The 17,464-nt window shown below is 36.7% G+C and overlaps 1 protein-coding gene across 1 annotated transcript in view; it reads right to left on the bottom strand.

Moving 5' to 3' along the window:
* AK5 (adenylate kinase 5) overlaps window positions 1-17,464 on the bottom strand; it is an 82,054-nt gene that overhangs the window by 48,365 nt on the left and 16,225 nt on the right. Inside the window, exon 6 of the mRNA XM_085067863.1 lies at window positions 14,250-14,441. Within this exon, the coding sequence (XP_084923989.1) occupies window positions 14,250-14,441 (192 nt within the window). The remainder of the gene's footprint in view (window positions 1-14,249; window positions 14,442-17,464) is intronic.

Raw genomic sequence — 17,464 nt, 5'->3', positions numbered from 1 at the left:
GGAGAAATCCATAATTTGGTGGCATGGTAACAGAAAATTAATGGACTTGAGAGGATAAAGCAGTTGCTTGTTTAACAGGGAGGCTGATGGTGCCACAGAGTGGGTTTGGAACACACATATTTTTCATAGCAAGATGCAAAGCCTTTCTTCCTGTACAGATATTAAAGAGCACTGGTTGGTTAATTTTCTTTCCCAGTAAGTCTGTTCATTTGGATGGGTGGTGACTATTATGTGGAAAGCAAATGCATTATTCTTTTATTAACAAAAAATTTTTGCATCACATTCTCCATTCCTCAGAGGGACTCTGAGCTTCCAGTAGGCATTATCCTCCACCATATTTGTATCTCTAGCTTTTTTAACCTGGAGCCAGTTTAATATAGTCAGTAATAAACAATTCAAAATGTTTCAGCCATTTCTTTACACTACCATGACCCCACCATAAATATTCTATTTATCTTGGAAATTGTAGCCAGGAATCAGAACCAAATTAGGCAGCACATGCATTATTTCACATAGCATTTAAAAGGACACGATTTGCATGTGTTTGTTCTGGGTTATCTGACTTGTCAGATAAGTTACTTCCAGCAGTAACTTTCCAAGCTATAAATACAGCCAGCATCTTTACATATAAACTCTGTGTGCATATTCACTTTGCAAATCACTGAAAACCTGCACCCTGACAAGTATTACATCTGTTCAGCAACTTCCAGAGCAAAGTCAACTATATTAATTATTTGTGAAGATTAATTGAAAGCAAAGAAATGCTTTAGTACATGTACATATACAGATCTTTTCTACCTTGGAAACACAAACACTTCTTCTTATTTTAAAAAATATACATTCCACTGTTGGAGTGATTTTCACTAGGCATTTACTTTTTAAAGGAAATTGCTTTTAAAGAGGCAAATGGTATTACAAAGAAACAGAACAGTGGTGTTGAGCATCCAGACAGATCACTTCTGAAGAGCTTGAATGGAAAACTTAATTATGGTCTGAGTTAGGAGATGCTCTATGAATTATTTTTTACTCTGTTCTTGTAGAGCCCAGGAAAACATTCAGCCTGAGGGAGAAATCATCTTACTCTCTACCTCCACTGGGTCTAGAATAAATTGTTTGATTTTTTACTTTAATGCACCTAACCCCAAAGGAAGGGGAAAGACATTACTGATTACAGAGAGCCAGGTATGATTCGAAGCTGTCCAAATCCTCACACAGCTTTAACAGCAATCTGTGCCTTAGCTTGCAAAATACTTTCCTATTTACCAGAGCTCAGTGACGCTGCAATAATGAAGGCTTAATGTAAAATTCAGTATTTTGAAATGTAGACAAAGGGCAGAGTGGTACAAACAAATGGCATGAAGCTCAGTCACTAACAGCAGCAACTGTCACTTTGCTACATACAGCTCAGTGACATTACAGAAAGATCTAGAATTACCCAACTCTTCCCCAAATGCTTCTGATTTTTCTTTCCACAATAATAATGCCTGTCCTTCTAGTAGCTTTTCCCCCACCTTTATCTATGAACACTTCTATGGTGCTTGGATGTGCCCCTGCTCTTCAGATTGAACTCTTTGGGAATAAACCAGTTAAGGATCAGTTTCTACAGCACAATTCCCTTATTTCTTCCAGTAGCCCATGAGAGGAGTACTGGAATGTTCACATTCCCAGAGCACCCAGTTCAGTGGAACAGCTCTGATCTCCAATGTGTTAAAAAAAATTTAGAAAAACTCAGAAATAAAAGAAATTTCTTCCTATAAATGCTATTTTCTTCTATTGACACTGTAATTTATTTCAAAGAAAAATACTGATGCTGCTTCCAAATATAGCCAAATATTTCCCTTTCGAGATCAATAGCATTTCTCCTGTTGGCTTTTGTGGAAGAGATTCTGAATGCAAAATACTAAAATATTGTCGTCTGGTCCTTTACTATTAGATGACTTCATAACAAATATTACCAAAAATATAATTTTTGCCTATCATCACAGTTTTCAAAGGAAGAATGCTACCATCTGAAAGCTAACAAAAAACGTCCTGAGTTAATTTCAACTGCAAATTTAGCCAGTTATTTGAGCACGAGGACTAATGACTCAGCTGCAAGAACAAGCACAGGGTAAACCATAGGCTTAAACATTAGATGCTGTGGGTGTTTCATATGCAGAATCTGCATTTAATTCAAGAAAAAAATGTGGCATTTTTAGTCATCTGAGACCTTAGAAACACAAATAATTTCATCTGCAATAGTTGTAGCTCCTCAAAAGGGAATTTCACGCTGTAAAAACTGGAACGTTTGAAAATTTGTGGCTTTTCTATTTTCCTTGTAATACAAAAATGAATTTTAATTCCCAGCTACACAGTTTCTGTGTATTTGACTATATTTTGACCTAGGATAAGCAGCATTTCCAGTGTCTCTATATTAATAAACTTCGTAAATGGGCTTGGAATCCTTGATAATAAGCCCTCCCTTGGTCATCTTGAGCTGAAAAGTACTAAATTTTCATGAAATAAATTATCTCTAGAAGTAAGACTCCTATCAAACAGGATAATATTCAGCAGATGTCAGTTGCAGCTCAGGATGAGCTCATAAAGCCAACTTCCAATTGTGCTGCTGCAGGAAGGACATGAATTTGTTTCCTGCAGGAAGAAGTGAGGCACTGCTATTTTAATTTCTGTACCAGAAAGTTCTGTTTTGACATCTAAATTATTGGAGCATGTTGTTTCAGAGCAAAAAGGAGACTACTTGATTTATAAATGAAAGCTGGCAAGCTAAGGAGATACTGACAGAAACTATTGCTTTAGTCATCACAGAATATAACATTCTTGCATCTAGCATGTATTTTTTGGAAACAAATGTAGGACAAAATCCCACATGATTATGTAGGCTGAAAGCATTTTTAAAATATCATAAAAAACGTGGATGAAGAGGAACTGATTGACATAATTTATTTAACTTTTTAAAAGCTTTTGACAATATTTCTACCTGGAGGCTATTAAATGAAATATAATTTTAGGGAAGCCCTAACTAATAGAATTAATTTATTTTAAAAAGCATGATAAATGTCCAAGGGACATCCTGGCACAGAGAATGGCCAATGTATTGATCAGAAAGATGGAAAGTACAAATCAGAAATATCACCCTCACTATGGAAATGAATCTGAGAAGGGACAGGGATATGGACAAGAAATGCCTGTAATGTGACAATAGTGTGGCAGGAGAAAGATGAAGAAAAAAATCTCAAGAAAGATCAAAATGAAGCCTGGGTAATCTTTCTTTTATTAGAATTTCATAACTTTCCCTCTGGCTGTTTGTTTGAGCTAAGAGCATTACAGAATACCTGAAATTCTAACACCTGGGGTCTAATACCATAGTATTAACACCTTGTTAAAGTATAAATAATTTACTGCAAAAGCAAGGTAGGCAATCTATATTGAGTATTCATATAGCATTATCTATAACAACTGCTATATTGACTTTTCCTTCAATTTATGCAGAAAATTAGAGCTTTTGATATTCTAAACCAGAATCCACCACTTTACATTTACGAACAGTAATTGTTTTATAATTGGGGTTTTTTTCTGCATTAAAATAGTTTTGGCTACTGCTCTCCATCCCTGCAGCTCCTTCACCATTGCTCTGTTTTTCTGTTGGATCAGACACATCGTGGTGTTCCTCACACTGTGGTTGTTTGGTTGTTTTCAATGTCACCTGGTGAAAGGGTAGTCAAAGAAATGCCTGGGAAGCTTCCACCTTTCCATTTGCTGCCTAGTGCTATTATGGGTTGGGCTTTTTTCTGACTGTTTCAATGAGTGATTAGTTTAGCAGAACAAGCTCAATCTTACAGCTGTATAGTGATATTAATTTCTACTGGGATCCTGGCAAAACCTGGGCAATGAGTTACAAAATTAAGTGTATTTGAAGTGTGTGTTTTTGAAATATAAACCAGCTAAAAGTACACAGAAGGTCTGCTTCTCTGGGTCAACCTTCCCCAGTATTGTAGCGATGACTAGAACTCAAACAGTGACTAAAAATAATAGCTATTTAGAAAATTTAGCAGCCATGTGTTGTTTTTTATTTACCTTAAGATAACGAATGTTTGATTTATGTTTGCCTTTATTATTAAAATTGTACTACTGATAAAAATATTACTAAAACCATTCATGTTGTCCAGAGTGAATGGCATAGGCTCAGGACCTTGGCACTTACGGACCTTGGAAAAGAGCAACTTATTCTTCAGTTTTAATATAGTCAGCAAATGTAAAAGTGCTAAAAGCAATTTGTGGGGGTAGAGCAAGTTTATTATTAAGTTTTGTGATGCTTAGTTTTGATTCATTTGATACTCCGCTTAAAGATACAGTTTACTGCATTTTTTTCTGTCTACAATTCTAAGTAAATAAAACACATTCAAAAATAGAAGATTTCTTAACTTTCGCAGCGAAACTACTTAAAGTGGAAAAAAAGACAATGTGAATTCATCCCAATTTTTTTTCATATGAAAGGTACTGGGAGAGGTTTTATGTTCCCACCTGGTTTAAGCTGTAGTGAGATAGAAAACTAAATATTTTGAATGTTACCTTCTCTTTCTATAACTTTTTTGCTTTAATTTTGAATAAAATTACTTGGATAATCTGACAGTAAAAATATATATAAACAAAAAAATGTTTACACGGAATCTCACTGAATATATCCTAATTAGTAATCATTAATACAATTCCAATTCTCTCCTTTTGCATATCATAAATCTTATTAGGTCTTCTAACTCTTACAGAGTATTATCTCAAAGGTAAATTATTTTTTTCATTCTAAGGGTCACCATCTTCTCCAATAGGCATGATAAATATTAAGCAGGAAGTATCAAATACTCATTCCATCTAAAGTAAACTTATGACAATTTATAGAACCAACAACAAGATTTGCGGTTTTCAAGATGCTCAGATACGCTAATTCTTAAAATTAGTCCTCAAAAACTTAAGTTCAAACAACGACTAGATTTCACACAGCCATTATTGTTACAAAGGAAACAAAATTTCCTGTAGTTTGTATTCTAGTGTTCTAGTTCCCAGAAAGTTTTGGAAGTCAGTGTCCAAACTTCCAGAGAACTGTAATCTCTTATTTGATTCTATTAGTTCTGAGAGTAGTCTATACTAAAAAAGAAGAAAAATAATTTGGAGGCAGATCTTAATTACTTGTAAAGCTCACTCTGTATTACAATTATGGTGAGGGAGCAGGGGAAATTACTAAATACAAACACTTCATAAAACAAAAGGTCTTGTGGACCCTTCTTCATGGAACAGAATAGACCCCATTTCCTTTAAAAGTCCTTCAGTGGATCTCAGGCTGCTGCTGGCCTCCTCCTCCTGCCAGTGTGGGAAGCAAATCTGCAGAGCCCATTAGCTGCTGGCTCTGCAACACTTGATTTTGCATATCAGCTAATTTAACTGATGTGGACTCCACACTCTCCTGCCTTGAGTAATGAGACCCTTGGTCCTTGTCTCTATTTCATTTACAGTAGGTTCCCCATATACCCTTCTCTCAGACCCACACAATTTCTGTAAATACATAGTCATTGGAGCAGGGTGTGATGCTCTCTACATGCTTATTGTCATCCCTACTCCAGTGAAGAAATTCTCACAAGCTTCTATTCCTGCTTAAGACTTTTTTATTTGTCCTTTTTCATCCTCAAGCCAAATCATGTACTCAAAAAAGGTTAGATTTAGGCTCTGTTTTATATGTCAAATATCAGTTATCTTCTAGTAAATCTTTTTCCAAGACACACCATTTAAAAAAAAAAATCAGTGAAGTTCCCCATGTTTGTGCAGTTCATGGGGGAAAAGGGAATCTTGCAGTTTTGTCTGAACTTTGCTCAGTGTAAAAATAAGAAGTATAACCTATAACTTATGGAAAAATTAGTATTTACAAGATATGTTATCAGATTGGGGTTATAACAAATTGTTGTGCAGCCTTAACAAGAAGCTATGAAATAAATTCTTTCAAAAGTTCCCACTAACATGAGTGGTTGCTAAGCTAAGGGTTTTAGGAGAGACATCTTTCCAAGAAACACTGACATGGTTTCTGTTGCCAAGTGCTGACCTAACCTATGAGAGAATACACAGATTTGTTTAACTTATTCGCTATTACACTCACCCTACTAAATTTAGTGATTTTTCTGAGGAGTGGTCTCCTGGCTGTAGTTCAAGGCTATAATGAATAGTTCTTAAAATGAAACTCATTTCAGAATTCACATGGCTCCTGACCTTCTTTCTAAAGATCAAGAGATACGAGGGAACATGAAATGCATAAATGAAGAAAACCCTCTGTTCACAGTACTGGAACTGAGCTCATTTGTGTCTTGCACCCCATGAACAGGGTCAGAGATGAAAGATAAAGTACCCACAAAACCTTTAATGGCCATTAGAGCAGACTGAGGCAACAGACAGAGCCTGACGGAGAGCCGAAAGAATGTTCTTGTAAAAGAAACAGAAAGGACCTGCCGTGGGGCTATGTGAGTCTGTATTATGTAGAACCCATACAGTGAAATTCTGGCAGTGAGGTGCAGATACAAAGAGGATTGCTGGATATTTTTTTCAATGTCTTAAGGACCAATAAATTTAATAAGCAACTTGACTAAAAGCTGTATTGCCCACATTCTAGGTTCCCTTTTGGTAAGGACTCTGCATTTACAGGGATGTCTGTTCTTTTCAGCAGAGCAGACCAAAAAAACCCAGAAGGCAGGACACGGCAGGAAACTAGGAAAGTGTACTTTCAAATTGCCTAATGGGCATCTTGCAGTGGTAGGAGAAGGAGATGACCTTGGCATTGGAAAAACTGTAGTATTACCAAAATACAATGGATGGTATAAAAAAAGAAAAGACCTGGCATGCTAGACAGAGCAGAGAATTTTGAAGTATTGGTATTGAAAATGTGAATGTGAGGCTTCAATTTGACATTCTGATTAAATAAAAGAGGAGAAATTCAGTGAAGTACATAATGAGAGAAGTTAAGATTTGCCTAAAACCAATGTAGTTTTAGCAATTTTATTTTTAACAAAACGGATCACGGGGTAGCATATGTATGAACAATCCTAGATATAAATAACTGATCGTAGCAAATCACTGTGAAAAGATATCACATTTTCTACATTAAGTTCTTAATTTCTTTTCCCATGACTGCTATGACTGACTCTATTGGCACAAAAAAAGACAAACAATTGAGAATGGAGACAACAGTTCTTCCTTCACAGAAAATGACAATAATTTTGACTGCAGTGTAATAGTTATGTCTTGTGAGGCTTCTTTTCCCGTTTTATTATTTCAGTAGATTACTGAATTGCAGAATGTGATGTTGTAATAACAAAGTAAACAGTATTCACTGGCTCTTACTGAAACAAACTGCAGTACTATATAAGATGGAAAGATACAAATGTTAACCCTGGAAGTAGGAAATATGGTAACTGAGCAAAAAGACACAGAAACATACATAGTTATAGCAATGGCAAACTACAGAGGATTCACAAGAGAGTCTTTGCCAAGAATTTTAGGTTATGTCTACATGGTAAAAAGCAACACTGTGCAAAGATGTTCACACTAACACTAAATGAGGTTCCACAGTTATAAGAAACACAACAGAGCCATATTAGTGGTTATCTGATGTGTAAGGATCAGTGAATGTAGGGAGCAAGGATATATTCCTTCAGTGAAGTGCTGAGTTAACACAATAGTGGTGTTTTCCTAATTCTGAAGCATTTCATACAGTTCTTCAAAGAAATGTTTGGTGGATATTCTTTAGCTGTATTAGAAAAAATAAAAAGTCCTCCAAACAGATATCAGAAATGCTCAAAAGGATATTCTGCAAGGGGGAAAACACCCCAGGGGAAGGCTGTAGTTCTCACTTCAGTGCTGTCTAGTGCAGTGTGTACCCTGAGTCACACAATGGATGAGTAACTTTTCAGCTTTCTCAGTTCTCCACCAACACTGTAGCTGCACCTAACCCTGTTAAGCCTAAATAAGACTCCAGAATGCTGGAGAAAAATGCCAAAAGCCCATAATGTTAACAGCATCAGACTTTCTGCTGACAGTTTTGACACTTGGCTTTTTGACACTAATGGCTTCCATTATTACAATACCTGAGCATTCACAAATCTGAATAAATATATCTTTATGATGCATTAAAAATAAGAAAGTGGAATCTTTTAGGTCTCCCCTCTCTTCCTCCTTCCTGTTCATCTACAGGAAAGAAGGAACAGGAGCAAATGCTCAGATAATTCCAGCATGTAGTGCATTGGATTACTAGAGGCCAGCTCACTCGGTCTCATTTTGCCCTTTGAATCAAAGTTGAGAATAGTATAGCAGAAAAAAACATTCAGTTGCCACTTGCATAAGGAAACAGAAATAGTTAATGACAGCTAACAATAGCAACTTAGACGCTATAAGCAACGACAGATTCAGGAAATAAGGATGTTACATACTTGTAGAGCACACACTACCAGATATAGTAACATTTTAACAGGACTGTGAGTGTCAGAGCTGAAAGACCATCTTGATTCTACTGAAGTAGCAACTTTCATGAGTTGATACACAAATTTTCTCCACCAAATGGCAGCAATGTGGTTTTACCATAAAATCAGGAAGTCACTGACCTTACAAATTTCACAGGGAAGATCCATTAGTGGCAATCAGAACTGGGAATCCCTAATGGAACTTTGGGTAAGAAATTGGTAATTTATTGTTTACAGCAATGCAGGCTGAAATGCAGCTTTGGTTCTTCAGTTGGATGTTCACAAAGTCAGCTGTAGTATAGGATAGGAAAATTTGCTTGTGGATAACAAATATGCCTGATTCAATACCAAAGGTCTTCCCAGAGATGAGATATTTTTTCCAAGCTGGTTTCTTAATGTATCTCATCTAAATAAGAAAAATTAATCTTCTTTAAACTCCACTTTAACTACAAGAACAAAATTAGAAGCTTCTATTCACCCAAAGGACACAGCTTAATTACCTTAAAATGAACTGTTTAAAATAACTTGAAGAGTATTTAGGACATGTTATTTTAAACATCTCTTGCAGTTCATTCCTCTGCATGATAACTTGGCTTAATTACTTATCTCAGCTTTAGTTTCAGATCTGTAAAAAAACCCTCTGTTAATTTTAAACATGTATCAGCTTTCACAGTGCCAGAAATGGATAAAATCTGGGATAGAATGGGTGTCAAAACCAGCATTCCCTCTCTCTTTCAGGAGCTCCTAAATCAGCTTGGCCCATGCACTCGTTACTGCCTAATTCCATAGCCAGCCTGGTCAAAGTTTATTTTTTTTTTTCAAGGTCATCTACTTTATTCAAGCCACTGGGTGTACAAAAGGCAGAGCAGCTTTCAAAAAGCTGGTATCTATTTAAATTATCACACTTCCAAAGTTAGAAAAGAACATAGTGTTGAACTGATACTATTCACCTCAGCAAAGAATTTCTACCCTCAATGTTTCTCTGCATGCTTCTATGTACACAGATGGCAAGTTTCCATCCTTGGTCATTCTCTGGCAGACATTGGTATTTCTGATATACTTGCTGACATAAATCATAAAATGGGAGGCTGAAAATATTTTGAAGTTTGGAAGTGTTTATGGTGCACACGCTTCTATATGTGCACAAATTACTCATCTATCTTTCCCATATAAAAAAATGTGCATATATTTACAAACAGTTTGTTTACATTCATTTCTAGATAAAATTGATTTATGTACGTTCTTTTGTATGTTCTTCAAAATCTCACAAAACAGTAACATAAACAGTGTTGAGATGCAGTGTAAAACCTGGCAGTGATTAGAACATGCATAAACTTTCTCTAGTTCAGCAATTTTACAGGAAACAGTGACAGGTTCTTTCTCATAGCCCAGTTTTTCTGCAAAAGGGCTATCAAATATAGGAGACACACAGAAAACCTTAATTTTCTGTAACAGCTTTCTGTGAGTGCACAGTTCTGCTACTTGCACTAGGCTTCAACTTACCTTTCATTGCTTTGACTCACCAAAAAATGAAAAAGTGGTAGTCATTATTTCCCATCCCACCTCTAATTTTCCCTGTACAGAAATTTTTTAATGATTATATAGCCACATACATTCTTGGAGCCAGATAAAGATTTACCATACAGCAAAACAGAGGAAGACTCTTGAACCTTAAACAAAACGTCTGGTCTTAAGGTTCCCACAAACAGCTGTCTACATTCCTTGTTTGATCTGAAAAGTTCCTAAAACATTGAAGGTTTGCTCCAGATGCTCAAGATTACCTTGGTTCCTCTTTGTACATCCACTTGGTTGTGCCCAAGAAACAATAAATACCCCAAAGATCCTGTGTAGTTGTCAGGTTAAAAAAACACATCTAAACTGTTCCTAAAAGACCGTGCTTATAGCTGCTGTATTTCTAATACAATTGAGAGGCATCTGAAAATACTTTGGAGGCATTGGGCCAATCAACAGGAAATCTCAGCTCAGTACCCTCCAGAACACAAAGCAAGTTCAAGTCCCCATCTATGGCCTGTGGGGAGAAAGGCCATGCTCAGATTCCAATGAGGCTACATTTGAGGGAAGCCATTCCTGCCAAGTCTGTATCACTTCACAGCCTAGGATGCAAGATCCAGGCATCAGATGGCACGTAAATGAGATTCTGAGCCTGCAGCGGGGAGGTGAGAGCACACGGGGGAGGTGGTGGCTAACAGTCCCTATTCCTAGCATCACTTCAGGGAAGGAGGAGTGGGATTTTTAAAATTTTCTTTTTAATGATTGTTTAATGCAAAAACTGCATGGATGCAAGGAAGTATCAGCACCATGAAAACAAAGGCATCTACTCATCCTGTGGTCTGCCAAACCACATGCACGTTCCTCCACTGAGGAGAAGATTCTCTGAGCTGGATTCTGGTTTGGGAGACATGCCTGGCAGTGGCTGCCATTAGGAGCTGGAAGCAGGGTGAGGGTACCTATGAAGCCTTCCCATAGTAGTCTGCTATCTATGAGATTTGAACAGACCTTGAGAGCTGCCTAAAGGACTGCATGACTCACATTTCTCTGTGAACGAGCACAAAGTTAAAGGAGGAACAAGTAAGTACAAGTTTTTTGGAATCAGCATTCAGAAGCAAACAAATAAAAAGCCCAAACCAACACCTCAAGTCGGGCAGCTGTATGATAACACAGAAACTTTAGAAATAAACTATAACCATTATTTCTGTCAGCATTTTGGTAAGTCACAGCCCTTAGATAAAGTTCATGTCAATGTGCAAGTTCTATAGCAAAACTCCTTTTTAAACCAAAACAAGAGAAAAATTTATATAACACAGTTCCGTGGGGAATTTTTCTGTGACAGTTGACAGCCATTAGGCTTGTTTGATGCTTATGAGGGCAGACAGCTACTTCCCTCACCCGCAACTGTTTAACATCTAAATTTGTGCTCAAAATCCATTTCCAGCTTCAGCTACTTTTTCTGGGTTCTCTTTACTTCTCTGACTAATCTAAATGTCATTTGAATGTTTTCATAAGCATGGTAAATTCCCTAAAAGGACAAGTGGAACAATGAAGATATCAGAGAAATACACATTTCATGGATGCCACAGGATGCTGTCCTGCTCTGCATGTTTAAATAAGGACCAGAACCTTCTTCTAATGTTTTGTAATTTTGTCTCAGTACAGCAAGTCTTTTACTTTTTCCCCTTAAATGCACACAGACCTATTAACATAACACGGTTGACACTGCAGCTCTAAGATTACACAGAATCATTGTCAATAAGGCAGACTGGACCAAATCCTGCCTTCAGTAAGAGAAACTTTTACTGCTACAACGATGAGCTCTGTAAACTTTTTTCTGTCTAGACCAAGGGATATGTTCCACAAAGAACAGCTAAGCTCTCTGACGGCAGCTTTAATAACTGTTGACCAAAAGATTTTTGTAACCCAACGATCTCCTCTCCAATAACACACCATTATCTTCAGTAGATTACAGTCCACATAAACTGGAGATTTGGAAATCTGTGTCTGAACTCAAGTTCTCTACTAAACATTAGAGTACTTGAGGTCACCTAGGTACTTACATGTTTCCCTTCTTATAACTTAATCTAACTAATATATCCCCACCACCACCAGGTAATTTGTGTAATTACTTAGGTAATTATTGTCCAGGTAAACAATACATAATGTTTTAGTATTTGTTAGAAGTTACCGAAACAATAAATGGCAGCATATGTATCTATTGACATACTCCCTGTGCAATATTGTGTTATTATAGTCTTGATACCTTCTGAATTTAAATTTAAGTCAGGTTCTGATTTGTTAGACTACTGACAGATTGCTAAAATGAATTTTAAACACAGACTGTGTGTTCATGAAAATATCAGATATTTACTTCTGTTAATTATAATGAACTTTATGAATCATTATTCCAAAGAGGGTGTTTTTCAGAAAAGGACAGAGTTGTATCTCCCTATTTCTTAGAAGTACCGTAGGTGGGGGTCTCACTTCATTCCTCAAAAACAGAAACCAGGATCAGACTGTGAGAGCAGGTACACCATGCACACACTGAGAACATAGGGCATACAGAGCACCAAACAAGTACAGCGTGGTACTGTAGAAAATTATCAAAGATCATGTGAAAAAAAGATGAAGAGGAAGAAATACACCTAAAGAACCTAACCAATAAGATCTGAAATGAAGAATGTGGCTTTTAATTCTATTAACCAAAGTATGTTAACAGCAATATGACATAACTGTTGGTGCATGAAAATCAATCTTCTTTGGGAACTTAGATTTTTATTTCTTGCTCATAAAGTGTCTAACAGTAGATTTTAATTATACACAGATAATGTCTGCTTATTAATCATATATAGTTACATTTCAGTGATTTTTTCTTTTCTCTTTTGGTCTGTTATTGATGAAGAACAACATATTTATTAGGTGGATGTATAAAATATGAGTTGTGTTTCTAAAGTTATAACCCGCTGTAACACAAATGGTCCTGCTTCTCTTCCCTGAGTAGAATCGTGATGCTGGCTAGAAGTTTCTGAGATTTAGAGCTTTGAATAGCAGTGACAAGGTGCAGGTAGGGATTTAAGAAAAATGCAAATCTTTTAATTTCCTTCTAGTCAATGTTGACCTTGTCTGACCTTGCCTCAAGGAGTCACTCCTCTAGGAATTAGGCTACTGTAATTCTATTTTATGCTGTTCTAGTTCTTCCACTGCTCTCATCCTCACAGTATTTCAGTGTCTTCCAGGTTCAGCATTCTAAGCAGCAGGATGAATGCTATTTTCTTTCTTTCTTCCTCCCTCTGTAGGGAAATAGCATGAATAAGTGCAATATATTCCGTATATGCTATTTCCTTTGTGCTGTAGTAGAGTAATTTAATGTTCATATGCCATGTTGTCACTTCCGTATGCATCATAAACATTTGCTTTCTTCAAAAAGAAAAGAGGATATCTAAGATGAACATTGGAATTATCTTTAGAATTCTCAAGAAACAGAGTTAAAAAGCAGAAGAAACCTCAATAAGAAAAAAATCATCTGTTGTACAGGTCCCATCACAATAATGCAATTCTACCCAGATGCCCCACATGCTTTATGCAAAAAGGCGTACTTGGCCTGAAGAACTAAGTATGTTTTCTATAGGAGAAGCACTTGTAAAGGCTTTAGAAACATCACAAAATACACACTTCATCAATAATAAAGAAAAACTTGCCAAGAATCCTAGTCTTTTTATCCTTAAAAACAGAGTTAATCAAAATCCTAAACCAGAACACATACTATCTGGAGAAGCTAATGTAATAATGTTCTGGGATTTTCATTCTGAAATTAAGAAAGAGGCTGAAGTACATCATTAAGGCTACTAAAATCGATGACTTTGCAAGTAAGGATGCTTTGAGCTCTCATGAGTCTGACTTGCACACAGAATTAGTCACACTCACTCTGAGGACACCATAGCAATATGACCACATAGGTTACTTTGGCTATCAAAAGAAACAAAACAGGCCATCTGTGCTCTCAAACCATATGTGGTACCATGTTCTGTGTTACTACAACCAGACACAGTCTGTAACTTAGGACATGTCAATAATTCAAGTGCTGTCAACTGCTCAATGAGTTCATTGTCTTCATTAAACACTTAAGTGGCCATGCTATTAACCTAAAACAGAATTTGACTCATCTAGTTTGTCTAAAAGCAAACGGTATAAGAAGCCAAGTATGACCATAACAATTAAGGTTTCAGAGGTATCTACTAAAGGACTTACTGTGATGATCAGCCCTTTTTCCTGGAAATATTTAACCAGTGGGACTGCATTCTGCTTGAAATTCATTAGTCTTCTTTGAGTGGCTTTCAGGTTGTCATCAGGTCTCCCTTGCTGTTCCGCACGCTTCAGTAACCTTTCTTTCAGCCTTTGACTGGAACATGCCAGAAACACCACCAAATCTGGGGTACAGATCTGTGGAAAGAACAATTCAAGAAGTCTGATTAAGCTGATTATCCAATACTACAGGACTCAGCAATTCCATTATTATGTGAGGCTCAAATATGCTACATTTGCATAAGTTGGAACCTGACGTAGTCAATACTTTTCTGTTTGTTTTTTAAGGGAAGTTTGTAGGCTTAAGGAGGGGCTTGTTGATCTTATATGGAGGTTGGTCAACTTGTTTCACCTAACACGCCACGAAAAAGTTTAATGAAAAAAGTTTGCCTCACAGCAGAAACCTTCTCTAGGCTATGTTTATAATTTGCATTACCAGAAGGCTCCCCTAGCCAAATTTTTTTAAAAGAGAAAAATATAAATGTCTCATACTCTGCAGGAAAATGGTTGCATGGTTTCCATATGCAAACTTTTAAAGTAAGGTGGTATTTAAAATCCAGCAGCCACTATGAAGCTAACTGATGGCTAGGACCAGGAGAAAACAGACCTCTCCCAAGAGTCTTCCCGGAGCCACAGCTTCTTATAAGACATGCTCCATTTCCCTAAATCTCAGTAAAGCTTCAGTGCACTTTTAAGAGATTGGGTGGGGCAGCTAAAAGGATTTTAATTTCCCTTCTCCTTTTTGGTCTGTGTGGTGAGCACTGGTATGTGTCACACCCATCCCTGCACTATGCTTCAGGAAGTAAAGACTTACGGCAGTGGGATAAAAAAAAATTTTGGAATTCTAGCTCTTTCCCAGTTAAATCTTCTTTAGTTGGTATCAAACGTTCAAAGAAGAGATCTCTCTGGTGATTGATGTGGGGAAAGCAATGATGACCCATTTTCTTAGGAATACTGCTAAATGTTCTCAGGCAATCTTTGGAGGTCACTACTACTTAGTACATATGGTGAAAAAAACCAGATGTCTTAGAATCTCCACACATCTTTTCAATACTTCCAGAGATGGTGACTCAATCCCATCTAAGATGGGTTTCTGACATTTGAGAGGTTACAACATGAGGTATGGTCTGGCCTTTTTTACTGGCAGTCTGAGTACAAAAAGGTTCTTAACAAGTAAAAAGAAACTAATACAACTTCTCCTGCCTCACTGATGGTTATTAGCCTTTACAAATGAGGTCGCTGACAGAGTAGTATATGGATATGAGGAAGCAGAAAGAAAAAGCAGAGCTATTTTCAAGTGGAGGACAGTCTGAAAAGCAGCACTACCAGGAAAATGGTGTCCTCTTTATCATTACAGAAAATTAAATAGGATTTTAAAGAAAATCAAATTACTTTTTACACACATTGTAGATGATTGGAGACATGAGCACAGAGACTACAAAGATAATAGTTCTGTTAATTATTTATGAGTATCTATTAGATTTTGAAACAATTAACCTTATAACCTGTTTTTTTAAAATAACTGCCCATAGGAGAGAAGCTCTCTCCCAACTTTATCATATGTACCTCAACATCAACAAAACCAGAGTAACTTTTCCTTCCCTTTTCAGACCATTGTAAATAGACAGAGTTATTCTGTCCTTTCATGGGATGAATTAATTATGAAAGTTAATTTTACTACCACATAATAGCTTCAAGGCACATAATTATTCACATGAAAGGCTATGTAAGTAAGTTTCTGTGTTAGACTTTCATGCAATATGGACATTGTTAAAAGTAGCTTGGTTAAATTAAGATTTCTTCACTAGTTATAGAAGAATAATGAGGAATTTGGGAATTCAAAAAGCATACAGTACTAAAAAACCCAAATTATGACACAGATGGATTCTGAAAGAAAACACTACAGATTTCAAAGCCTGTTAAGTCACGGAACACTGTCTGATGAAAGGGAATGGCTGATGTACCTTGCAGCAGACTGAGCACAGAGACATCTCAAGTCCCTCTGTGGATATCCAGCTGATTGGAGCTTCCTAACATACATCACACAGGGACTCAGAAATTACAACTGGCAATCAGTGAGCTAGTAAAGTGGAAGACGAAGCGAATTTATACAAGTGAGTAGTTTTATTTAGTATTTCCATTTCTGTGTATCCTGATAATATTGGCAGAAAGATGGTAAGAAATCTTGAGATGCTCCAAGCTGTAGCTGGCCTCACTTTCAACAATCAGCACTTCAGGACAGCACCTACTCAGGTGTGACCTCCTAAAGTGCAGGACTGGAGCTCTTGTGTACCACAAGACTTCACATACAGCATCAAATCCTACAGAGAGTACTTAGAATAAAGAGACCACTCATGAAATTATCAGCCCTGAAGGAAAAAGAGGGTTTCCTTCTGCCTCACACAAACATCAGAGTGCAGCTTACCACAACCAATCTCAGTTCTCTAAAGAAACTGTAGCTGAGTAAGTGCAGCCCCATAGGAAGGGAAGGATCTCAATGCCACCATGTCTATCAAGTGTGCAAGTTCTCATCTGCTTTTAGTTCCCACAAACTGCACTGGCTGCAGAAGTCACCTACTGTTTTACAAAATGGGAAAACACACCCCGGATTTAATGTCTTCTTTTTTTTTTTTCTAATTTTAAAATGAGGATAATAACAAGGTACGACTTGGACAATTTCTTAATTAGGTTTAATTATTTCCTTTTGCTTTTGAAAGTGGAAAGTTCTCTACAGGATCTGAGTACTGTTGTTCTCAATTTCTTTACAACAGCAACAATACAAGACACTGTCAGAATCCCACTTACTAAGACTACCTTTTTTCTGACACTGTGGGTTTTCTAATTTGAAATATATTTCATTCACAGAAATAAAATGTCAATGAAAACAATGTTTTAAAATTCTCAGTTCAAGGAGCCTAGTTTCAAATGAAATATTGTCTGAAAGACATTTTAGGTGTAAAAAAAAAAGTAATTCAAGCATATTTGAGGCAGAAATACAAAACACAATCTGACTATGTGATGTCTTTATGAATTCAGCTTTTACCTGCAGAATATGCATCTTTAACATCAGAAAATAGCTGAAAACCACTTAATAAACACAAGGTTCACAAAAGGGTAACATCTCTCCTGTATGCACAGGCATACAGACTTAATAGCACTTA

The sequence above is a fragment of the Lichenostomus cassidix genome, chromosome 8, assembly GCF_008360975.1.
Source record: "Lichenostomus cassidix isolate B80296 chromosome 8, HeHo_3.0, whole genome shotgun sequence".
Taxonomy (NCBI): domain Eukaryota; kingdom Metazoa; phylum Chordata; class Aves; order Passeriformes; family Meliphagidae; genus Lichenostomus; species Lichenostomus cassidix.
Note: the sequence above shows the minus strand (reverse complement) of the source record. Positions and strands in the feature narration are given on the sequence as shown.